Source organism: Mus caroli, unplaced genomic scaffold (genome assembly GCF_978045245.1).
Source record: "Mus caroli unplaced genomic scaffold, Mus_caroli_1 scaffold_2, whole genome shotgun sequence".
NCBI lineage: Eukaryota > Metazoa > Chordata > Mammalia > Rodentia > Muridae > Mus > Mus caroli.
In genome coordinates this window covers 110,021,600-110,033,218 of record NW_028227257.1, presented here as the reverse complement: position 1 = coordinate 110,033,218, position 11,619 = coordinate 110,021,600, and the positions used below count along the sequence as shown (strand labels likewise).

The 11,619-nt window shown below is 40.3% G+C and overlaps 1 protein-coding gene across 5 annotated transcripts in view; it reads left to right on the top strand.

Moving 5' to 3' along the window:
- Erich2 (glutamate rich 2) overlaps window positions 1-11,619 on the top strand; it is a 44,423-nt gene that overhangs the window by 857 nt on the left and 31,947 nt on the right. For 4 of the 5 annotated variants that reach the window (XM_085834793.1, XM_085834792.1, XM_021155342.3 and 1 more), the window contains exons 2-4: window positions 39-84; window positions 3,101-3,157; window positions 11,368-11,403. In XM_085834793.1, the coding sequence (XP_085690919.1) occupies window positions 39-84; window positions 3,101-3,157; window positions 11,368-11,403 (139 nt within the window). The remainder of the gene's footprint in view (window positions 1-38; window positions 85-3,100; window positions 3,158-11,367; window positions 11,404-11,619) is intronic. The other variant, XM_085834794.1, reaches the window with a different exon arrangement.

Here is an 11,619-nt window from a genome sequence, read left to right as displayed (position 1 = left end):
GACAACGCCTAATCCTAAAAATTTATCTACCACTCCAGGTTGGGCCTCTGGAACCGCACGACTGTCGAAGTACTGCCCGAGAAGGTAGGATGTTCTGCTGAGAGGAGGGAATGTCTGCCTTTTTAGGGGTATCTCACCCTACAGCCAAAATGAAAACCGTCACGTTCTATCCTAGGACTTCCAGCTCCGCCCCGTTGTTCGCTATTCTTTTACTTTTTCAAACAACTTAATGGTTTATGGGGATGAGCACCCCCCAGGCATGCTTTCTACCTATAACTTCTTTGGCTCTGTGAACTTTGACCCCCCTGGATCTCCCAGGAGAAAGGTTCGCACCACGAACTGCCCCTAAATCCAATCTGGACGACTTGGAATATCCAAAAATCAAGATTTTGACTTTTGACTCCTTGCACTACTCTGCCAATAGCATTTAACTGATAAGTAGCACGGTGACACCGGTACTGTAGGTGACTTACTTGCTGAGTCTGTTTGTTCTTATCCCAAGATCTTTGCTTTTAAAAAGGAGATATGAAAAAAATACTTTAAATACTTTGTTTCATTCTCCTAAAAACCAAAGTCAATGGCTCCCGAATCCGAATGTATGCATGTATGTATGTATGTATGTATGTATGTATGTATGTATGTTACTAGGGTTTGGGGGTTTGTTTTGGTCTCCAGAAAACAACATCAGTAGAAATGATCTCTGTTGAGTTTCCAGAGCTAAATCCCAACACTCTAGGGATTCCCACTGCACCCTCTCCACCATTCCTGCCCTGCAGTGAAGCTGTGTGTACCTTAGCTGTGCTCTCTGCTTCCGTGTCCAAGCAGTCCCAAGTTCTATTAGAACTGCCAAGCACACGGTTCAGGACTCTCCTTACAAGGCCAAGCGATGGGTACTGACAGCATCAGGAGGAGCTGAGGAGTTTACTCCTATCCCAGTTAAGTTCTCTTGTTATGTATGCTCATCTGTTCAGGAGTCACAGAGTAAGTGATTGGTTGACTCAAAATTACATGATCTGTTGAAGTTTGAACACAGGCCGCCTCCAACAACCTATCGTCCTGTCAAGTAGGAAAAACACTGTTTATATTTTAAGTATTTATGGGTATAAGTGATGTGTTGTAGAAATTTTTAATTTTAACCTGTGGTTTTTGTCCCACCTTTAACCATTTAGTTTTCAGACAAAACACATACCCAGACTTTATATTTATAATAAGCCTTAGAGAGCACTAGAGCTAGGCAGATATCTCCCCTCTATGTTATTAAAAATTATTTCTATCAATAACCCCAAGTTATTATTTACTAGGTTTTTATCTGGGCTACTCTTAACTCTAATTGGCCAGCCCTCTGAGTCACCAATCAGAAATAACTGTGGGACGAGGTCACATGGTGTCACTTGGGTTTATTTGCAGGCTTTTTTTTTGTCTCTGGGACAACCAAGTCTTGGAGACCCACACTTAGCATTACAGCACATACCAACAGACCAAACCTCAACAATTTTTTTTGCCTAATTAAAAAGGCTTTTAAATATATAAATTGAATATAATTATAATTATGAAAATTATAAGGTTTGGTATATATTTATAACATCCAGTCTATTATATTTGGCAATTTAGATAAAGTATTTTTTTATCATTTATCTTATTTTGGTGAGTTAGAATTTTGTATATTAATTATTTATTTTTAACCTGTATTATCATTTTAAAAGCATCCTAGAACTTTTTTTATTTTAAATAACTGAAGTTTAGTTGTGAGGTAATAGTTATTCAGTCTTTAATTCCATCAGAAATTTGAGAAGGAATATATATTATTTGAGTAGGTAGGAAGTGCACGAATACAGTTTTTAAAAATTATAGAAATGACAGAGATAGCTTATCACTGGGACAGTCTCCAATATTTTTTATAATGTTGGAGCAGCTGTCTTTAGCCTTCTGGCCCAGAATATTTGACAGACTTTAAGTGGAGCAGGAATTATGAAAGACTAGCTTACTCTGTCTTGGCAGAGTTTAGTATTATTTTGTGTCTGTCTTTTGGACAGCATTTTGTGTGTAGATAAAGTTAGGGCTTTTTTTTTTTTTGGTCCAGTGGCTAGCCTGCCACAATGGAAGCGACTTTCTATGTAGGATGTTGGTGTTTATCATCTTTTTTGAAGTGAAATGGGGTTACTGTTAGCAGCAAATTTGTCTCATAGTCAAAAGATTTTTTAATCATTTTTAAATGTCATATTTTGTGGGTCTTTGATACTCTCGAAGACCATTTGTCTATTATAGTCTATCTGAACCAGTAAACACATCTGTTTTTAGCCATTTATTAAATATATAACCCAGGATATATATTTTTGTGATAATTTAGAGTAGTATCTAATATGACTATGAGTTTGATTGATTGATTGATTGATTGACTGTAACTTGTATTATTTAATTATTTTAAACAATTTCTAATAGGAGTTATCAAAAGGATGAGGACTAAGCCTTATATTTTACAATGAGTATTATAGGTATAATGCCTAAGACTAACAAAACTAATCTTAAACTTTGTATTAATAAACAAAATTTATATCAATGAAAACCTAAACCTGTATCGATATATAAAACGCTGTATTACTATAACAAAATATAACCTTAATTTTGTATTAAAATATAAAGATTTTTACTAATGTAAGATTATGACTATAAAATGGTTTTGTATGTTTTTTTGTGACAGGATTGTTTTGTTTTGTTTTGTTTTCCTAGAATTCACTCTGTAGATCAGGCAGGACTTGAACTCAGAGATCTGCCTGTCTCTGTCTCCCAAGTGTTGAGATTAAAGGCATGTGCCACCACTGTTGGGCCTCAGACTCATAAGAAACCTATCTGTCCTTGCCTTTGTCTTCCAAGTATTGAGATCAAAGGCCTGGATTTATTTATTTACTTATGTATACTTGAAAACATTTTAATTTTTATTTATTTCTCCCTTTGGAGATTAATACCTCTGTGGATAAATATACTTGCATCCCCTTTCTCTTTGTATACATTAATAACCTTCTTTTATTTAACTTTATTTAAATTCCTTTCTATTTACTGTATAAGCATATTTTCAAGCTAACATATATGTGTCATGTGCTAGGACAAGAAGTCCCAGCATTCCCCTGGAGAACACATTGAAGGAAACCAGTTGCTTAAGGTAGTGTGACATCTTAATTTATTTATTTTTATAATTTTTTTGACTGTGGGAAGCATGCAGCCTTGCTTTTTGTTCTCTGGGCAGCAGGATTTTGTCAGCTTCATTGCATAGCAATATCTGCGTGCAATTAGGTTGCCTTTCCAAGGCAGCGTAGAGCAGCATTTGGAAAGACCAAGGCTGGAGTTTGAGCCTGTTGCTTGGGGTGTTGGTTTGGTTGGGGGAGCGGGGTGCACTGTGTCTGTCTGGAGTGCAAACCCCAGAATCATGTGTGCCAAATCAACATGTATTTTAGCCCTAGTTCTGAACCCTGCGTGGCTTGGGGAAAAAACCCAACTTTGTTAAGAAGCCAGGTCTCCATAGTCTTAAAGGGACAGCATGTGTTTTTTTATTTGGGAATCTGAAATTAATTTTTTTTTTCTCCACATGGCAGAGGTCTTTTGGGAGACAGACAGAGACAACAGGGGGAAAGAGAGAAAGACAAGAGATAAAAGGGAAATTAATTTTTTAAGTGAGTTTTTGCCCCAAGTTGGACACCAATATGTTGTACAAATTTTTAATTTTAACCTGGGATTTTTATCCCAGGTTATCCTTTAACCATTTAGTTTTCAGACAAAACACAGACCCAGACTTTATATTTATAATAAGCCTTAGTGAGCACTAGAGCTAGGCAGATATCTCCCCTCTATGTTATTAAAAATTATTTCTATCAATAACCCCAAGTTATTATTTACTGTGTTTTTATCTGGGCTGCTCTTAACTCTAATTGGCCAGCCCTCAGGGCCATGTCTATTTTGACTCTTAACCCATGGTGTCTTCCTCCTCCCCCATTCCTCTCCCTCTCTTCACAGTCTCCCCCCAAGCCCCAGACTGGGAACATCAAACACCACCTATGTCTCTTCTGCCCAGCTACAGGCTGTGGGCATCTTTATTCACCAATCAGAAATAACTGTGAGACAAGGTCACATGGTGTCACTTGGGTCTACATGCAGACTTTCTTGTCTTGGGCCCACACTTAGCATTACAATACATAGCAGTAGAGTAATGAACGATGATTTTATATGCATTTGAGGCTGTACAGTAAAATGTGCCTGGGTTATGCTCTGCTATACACACACATACACACACACGCTGGCCCCCTCACCACAGTTGCTATCTGTCAATTCATCCCTTCTCTGCCAGTCAGAGCATAAGGTTGCTTATAAAAACAAATATAATAAAAGAGTAGATAGCTCCATAAATACAATGAAGAAAAATATCATGTCTTTCGTTATTAGAAGAGAAACCTAAATAGACTATTTGGAAATCTGAATCTTCAGTGTTAGCAACTCATTTGATAAAAGCCTGTTTGGGTTTTGCAGCCCACGTAGAACCTGAGTGACCCTACTGGCAGCTGGTTAGTGGCATATGCCTGGGGGGGGGGTGTATGTGAGATAATCCTACATCAGTTTGGGGCATAAGTCTTCTAAATGGGATGTTTGCTGTCAGTTTGAGGTAACCACAGTTCACAGGCTCAAGCCCTGCACGTGGCTAGTGGCTGCTGTGTAGCAGCTGAACTCTAGCTTATATGTTATGTTCTCTGTTTCTTTCCAGTTCTACTCTTTCAACAGGTGCTTATACTGAGCATTAGCTCGTGTGGTATGGAGTGCACTAGGCCCTAGAAATAGGCAGATACGTGAAGTCCCTTCTCTCACAAAACTCCATCTAGTAAGAAGACAAAGGATAAGTTAATGAAACTATGATGAACTCATATGGAAGACCTCAAGACCTCCATTTTTCTTTTATTTTGTCTTTCTTTCTTACTTCTCTTCCTCTTCTTCCCCCTCATACCCCTCCCTCTCCTTCCCCTCCCCCTCTCCTCCTTCTTTAGTGTTAGTATTTAGCATAGGTTGGCCTGGCACTCATGGTCAAGCCTACTGGGACTGGTGGCATAAACCACCAGACCCAACCATGCACAGGAGCTTACTTGTTTGTTTGGTGGTGCTGGGGTCCAGTCCAGGCAGTACCCGACGACATGATGCTTTTAAACTGATGTGGGATACACACTTATAACTAAGAAACAATTTATCTCTCCCTCTGTCTCTCTTCCTCTCTCAGACTGAACACAGGATCTTGCATATGCTAAGCAAATGACCTACTACTGACCATTTTTGTTTCAGACAGATGCAAAATTGACCAGGCTAGCCTTAAACTTGACGATCGATATATTCCAGACTGTCCTGGAATTTGCAGTCCTCCTGCCTCAACCCTCCTGCAGTTATAGGTATTTTGATACACTAGGCTAAGAACCAGTTTCTTTTCTCAAGATCCTTCCTCTGTGGTTAAGGTCATTCCTGAATTCTCTAGCCACATCTCCATAGTGGGGATGTGCGTATTGGTGTGTCTTCCTATCTGCCTCTTGCATGTTATGAACCATGATTCAATCCTTGGGCTTCTCTTGTTCTACATAGACGATGTAGTCCAACTCAATTCTGTTTCCAGACTTAGGCAGTGAATCACCAACTGGTCCTCTTACCTCTGTTCTCACTCAAATTTACCCTGCACCAAATTTCTGGGATCAGTTTAATCTTCTGGTCTTGTTCAAAGCCTTGACTTTGGTTTGCATTGTGCAGTACTTACAGCCCTGACTCCTTAGCATGTGGCAATTAACGGCCCTAATATTTCATTCCCACATACATTTCTAACTTCCCCTGCAGACATTCTCTAGCTCTGAACTGGACAGCTGCTATTGCTACCTGATGGTGGCCCCAATTTGGATAACTGTCACCTTCACAGTGAAGCCCAACTCAGAGGCATCCTGTGGGTGAAGAACTACCCTTATAATGTTACAAGCTTGTGGTTGGGATTCTTTCCATGTATTCAAAGTTGGCAGATAGATTTAACAAGTCTCACTTGACATGGCCAGAGGCTATGCTAATTCTGTTATCAAAGCTCTTATCACAAGGTACTAGGGAGAGAAAAAAGAACCATAGTAGTCAAGGTTTCTTTTGGTTTAATTGTCAAAAACAAAATCCCCATAACTCAGATTTGTTTCAGGTAAAAAATGAGAAATTAACTGTCTAGCCCATGGTAGGGACAGAGATTGGGTGGATCAGGGATTCAGATGGCATTAGAGATGTCTGTGTGTGCCTTTTATATTTGTGTTTTTTCTCTCTCTCTCTCCTTATTTCTCTCTCTCCCTTCTGCTCCCTCTTGTTCTCTCTCTTTCTCCCTCCAACAACCTCTCTTCTCTCCTTATTTATTATCCTGGAGTTCTAGACTCACATGATCCTAACTTTATGACAGTCCTACTTAGAAAGCCTCTGGGAAAGATTGTGACAAGTCATGTGGGTCACAGCCACATGACTAGGTCTGTCACTGTTAGCTTATGAATTCACAGTGAGTGTCCCAGTTAGAGTCAGTATTGCTGTGATGAAACACCATGACTGTGATGGTTTGTAGATGCTCGGCCCAGAGAGTGGCACTGCTAGAAGGTGTGGCCCTGTTGGAGCAGGTGTGTCACTGTGGGCGTGGAATTTAAGACACTTATCCTAGCTGCCTGGAAGTCAGTATTCTGCTTGCAGTCTTAAGATGAAGATGCAGAACTCTTAGTTACTCCTGCACCATGCCTGCCTGGATGCTGCCATGTTCCTGCCTTAATGATAATGGACTGAATATCTGAACCTGTAAGCTAGCCCCAATTAAATGTCCTTATAAGAGTTGCCTTGGTCATGGTGTCTGTCCACAGCAGTAAAACCCTAACTAAGACAATGACCAAAGCAATTTGGGGAGGAAAAGGGTGTATTTCACTTCCATATCACAGTCCATCCCCAAGGTTAGTCAGGGCTGGAACTCAAATGGGGCAGGAACCTGGAGACAGGATCTGATGCAGAGCCCATGGAAGGGTGCTACTTACTGGCTTGCTCCTCATGGCTTGCTCACCCTGCTTTCTTATAACAAGGACCACCAGCCCAAGGCTGGCACCACCACAATGGGCTGGGCTCTTCCTATCAATCACTAATCAAGAAAATACCCAACATGCTTGTCTACAGCTGGATCTTATGGAGGCATTTTCTGGGTTTAGGTTCCCTCCTCTCAGATGATTCTAGCTCATGTCCAGTTTGTATAAAACTAGCCAGCACAGTGGGTCTGCTTGGGAATGGTACCAAGACCTTTGTAGTTGGGCAGCTAGATTTGTCCAAAGATCTGGGGACAGACTATATAGTACATTGTTTATAGTTTCTTGTAGAAAATATAGCTATGGAAGAGATGCAGGAAACAAAGAGAGTGGGTGCCATGTCAGCATTGTGGCACTAGAGCAGGGTTTAGGCACAGCTCACTAATGCTCCTCCTCCTCCTCCCCAGTCTTTTCACTTGTGCCTCTATTGCATGCAACCTCTTCTTGCATGTCACCTCTTATCCACATGCTCAGTTGATGGCTTGATCCAGTGTTCACCATTATCTCAATTTGTACAGTATAGAAAAATTACACTGAAGCCCCTCAGAAGCCTTGGGTATAGCAGTCTGAAGCCTGGACAGGAGGGGAGAACCTGAGAATTACTGACTCCTAAGGAATTGAGTGTTAGGATGAGACAGGTCAAGTGGACATCTCCTTGCAAATGGTAAAAGCTGGACTGAGGATAGTCTGGGTCTCCATCAAGATGTGAGCTCTGGCTGTCCTGATTTTTCTTTCCCTACTGAAATGGGAAGAGAATGGTATGTCTGATGGTGCAGTCCAAGTAAGGGTCAAGTCCAAGCCAGAGCAAGGAGATGTCCACTTGACCTGTCTCATCCTAACCTGAATATGTAGGAAGCACAAAAACATAGCTTCTAAAACTTAAACAAATTGTAGAGACAGCTGACTATCTGGACAGTCCCCTATTACTCAAAACATCATAGCATCTGTCTTCAGCCTTCTGGTCTAGAACCATCTGACAGACCTTGACGTGAAGCAGGAACTATGAAGGTCTCACTTACCCAGTCTTGGCAGAGCTAAACTCTCTGCTATTCTGCATTGTGTGTCCTTTCCTGGACAGTATATTTTTGTCTGTAGATGAGTAGAGCAATTTTTGTCCAGTGGCTACCTTGCTATAACTGGTGCAACTCCATATGGAGGTTTTGATGCTCAATTTCTTCTTTGAACCAAGAAGGGGATACTGCTGTCAGGAACAGACATGTCTCTAGTCACATAGTCCTTAATAATGAATGAATATTGAATGTCATATCCCGTGGATTTCTGATGTTTTGAAAGACTATTTATATAAAGTATATTTGAATTGTTAAACTTTGACCATTCTTAGCCATTTATATTTGAATATTGTAGAAAGTACCTTAATATAGTTAGATCAGAATCTAATATAACCATGAGATTACTATCTGGTCCTTAACTTGTGTTACTCAATCATCCTAAACAGTTTGTAATAGCAGTTATTAGAAGGTCTGGCTTTAAGCCCTGTATTCTTAAATGAGTTGCATAGGCACAATGCCTATCTAAGAGTAACACTATTAATTCCAATTTTTGTATCAATATAATGAAAATATTAAATCTGTATCAACCTAAAAATTCTGTGTCAATGTAAAAATTCTAACTTCAATTTGCATCAATTATGAAGATTTCTAACAATGTAAAATTGTGGCTATACAATGCTTTGCTTAAGAATGAATTTAGTAATTGATTCCATTGATTTCCTTCCTGTTCAAAATTATGATCTTTTCCAAATTATTCCTTAAAATGACAACCTATCATAATTTATAAAATAACCATAACTAGACACTGGAACCCAAGGGATTGGGATGACAACTCTTCACAACTTCTTCCTGCTGAATAGGGGAGATGAGAAGTTCTTTAAAGGGGTGGAGAGGTTTAGAAAAATTAGAAAATTTGGTTAGACTTAAGAAAGCTAGCTTTATATCTGTTCCCTAGCCTTTGTATGTTTGGAAGGCTTAGGACTTGCCTGAAATCCTGACTGGATCCTTCTAAAAGGTTGCATGAAGCGAGTCCATCTGGAATTGGCAGCAATTCCTGAAGCTGTTCCGGAAGCAGTCTCTGGACAGCCTCAGGAGTCAGGGGCTGGACCAGCAGTCACTTCAGCATCCCGGAGGATGAATCTTGCCAAAGCTGTAATATATTACATTCTGTAATATATAAATCTTACAACCCAAATTTTAGTACTATTAAGATATTTGTATGTATTAAGCAAGATGCACAGATAAGTTAAAGATGAATTTTGTTCCTTCTTTGAGCAGGTGAAAGACAACTATCCTTTTATGAGTTAATGTGATCAATAACCAATTGTAAAAAAATCTTTATTCATGCCATATGAAGGAGAACATGAAGAATCTTAATGATTCCATAACCAACAAAATTTTATTGTCCAAATTTAGCTGAAGTTTTGGCTGGAGACATTTTTATGTCTGAGCCAATTATTGGACTGTTCCCATGTCAAGGAATTAGCAGATCAAGTTACCTGTCCTGTTGGATTTTCTCAAAATTTTCTTTTCTGTAGCCAAGATCTTCAGGTTCTTCCCCTGTAGTATCTGACACATATCACTCTGGAAGGGGTCCAGTGCTTTTTCTCCTTTCCTGTCAACACAAATACAGGGCCTCTCTCCAAAGATGGCGGGTCATTGGTCCAGTAACCAGAAATCACTAAAGGTATAGAATTATTTAAATTAATAGCTTAGCCTCTCTCCCAGAGGATTTTTAGTATAAATACCACCAAACTTATATATAATCTTCATTTTGGTAATTAAAACAACTCAAAGCAATCTAAATAAATATTATCTGTTGAGGTAGTGTTCCTCCACTATCTCCTGGTTTTTTTTTTTGTTTTTTTTTTTATGTTTTTCCTTACATGATTAATTTTTAATAGTGAGTTCAATGCCTAAGTTTCTACTGTCTGAGGTGGGCTAGGCTCATTATCTCCTGCCTTTTGACCTACAGTTTAAGATTTTAAAAAAGCCTCAATTATTTATTCATCTATGTATTTATCTTTAATTAAATTCCCTTCTACTTACCCTATAAGCCTATTTCCAGGCTCTGTTTTTGTCCCACCAGGCTGAACAATCCCAGAATTCCCGTGTAGACCATGTTCAAAAGAATCTGAGTACTTGCCCTGGCATAGGCCTTTTCAATTTTTCTTTAAAGCATTTTTTTTTCATTCAATCCCCCTTCTATCTGTACACCTTTGTTTATCTGTCTGTGGGAGGCAGAGGGCGACTATTGTCTGCCTCTGTCTTCCTCCCCGCAGAAAGCAGGGGTCATTTGTGGTCTGCCTCTCTGCCTTCCTCCAAGCAGCCCCCAATCTCTCTGCACAGCAGGGGCTCCCAGCACCTCTGACAGAAATCCCCTCGTGGCTCAGGCAAAATCTGTAGCCTGCTAAGAAGCCAATTCTCCCAAACTCCTAACCTAACATCATGGCGTGTTTGTATTCCATCCGAGAATCTCTAAATAAATTTTAATAGTGAGTTCTTGCCTACCACGTTGGGACAATCTGTAGTGGTGAGTAGTTAACCCACTTTAGGCTCCCAGTGGGGCACACACCTTTCTTCTGCACCTGCCCAAGAACTCTAGATTCGAGAATGGAAGACAGACAGACAGACAGACAGACAGACACACACACACACACACACACACACACACACACACACACCAGCTAATTTTGATATGCCTTGACTATCTTAATGGTTGGGCACTTCCAAACCGCCCCATGTCTGGCACACACCTCCCTCCAGTACTCCTGGCTTAACACCTTTTAAATCTGTATCTTATCTTTGCTGCCCTGTTACCTTCTGGGCGGTGCTCCCATGGTGCTGCTTTCTCTTAACACTACATTGCCGGATGACTTTTCTCTTGCAGTTCTTAGATCTGATCTCTCTGCTTCTGAGTCATGGGGACTTTCCTCTCTCTCTCTCTCTCTCTCTCTCTCTCTCTCTCTCTCTCTCTCTCTCTCTCTCTCTGTCTCTCTCTCTGTCTCTGTCTCTGTCTCTCTCTGTCTCTCTGTCTCTCTGTCTCTCTCTCTCTCTCTCTCTCTCTCTCTCTCGCTCGCTCTCTGTCACTCTCTCTCCCTCAGTCCCTTACCAGTCAAAGCTGGCTGGGGACAGGAGCCCTTAACATCTGGAAGCTCAGCTTTTGGGAGCCTAATTAAGACAAAGTATTAGAACCATCTTCTCAACAAGAGCCATTTGAAAAGGGAGCAGTGCCAACTAATGCCTCTTTGCTTTGTTGTTCACAGTCTTAGCCCTGAATTTTGTATTCCTGAAATTCCCAGGTAGGTAGTAATAACCATTCTAAAAGTCTGGTTTGAGGTCCAGGCATAATGGTACACATCTGTAATCCCAGCCCTTGGGAAGCAGGTGGCTCTTTGTGAATTCAAACTCAGTCTGCTCTGTGTAGTGAGTTCTAGGTCAGACAGAGCTACAAAGTGATACCCTGTCTCAGAAACAAACAAGAAGTCTGCCATGAGATGTGGAGCCAAGTGGAGGGA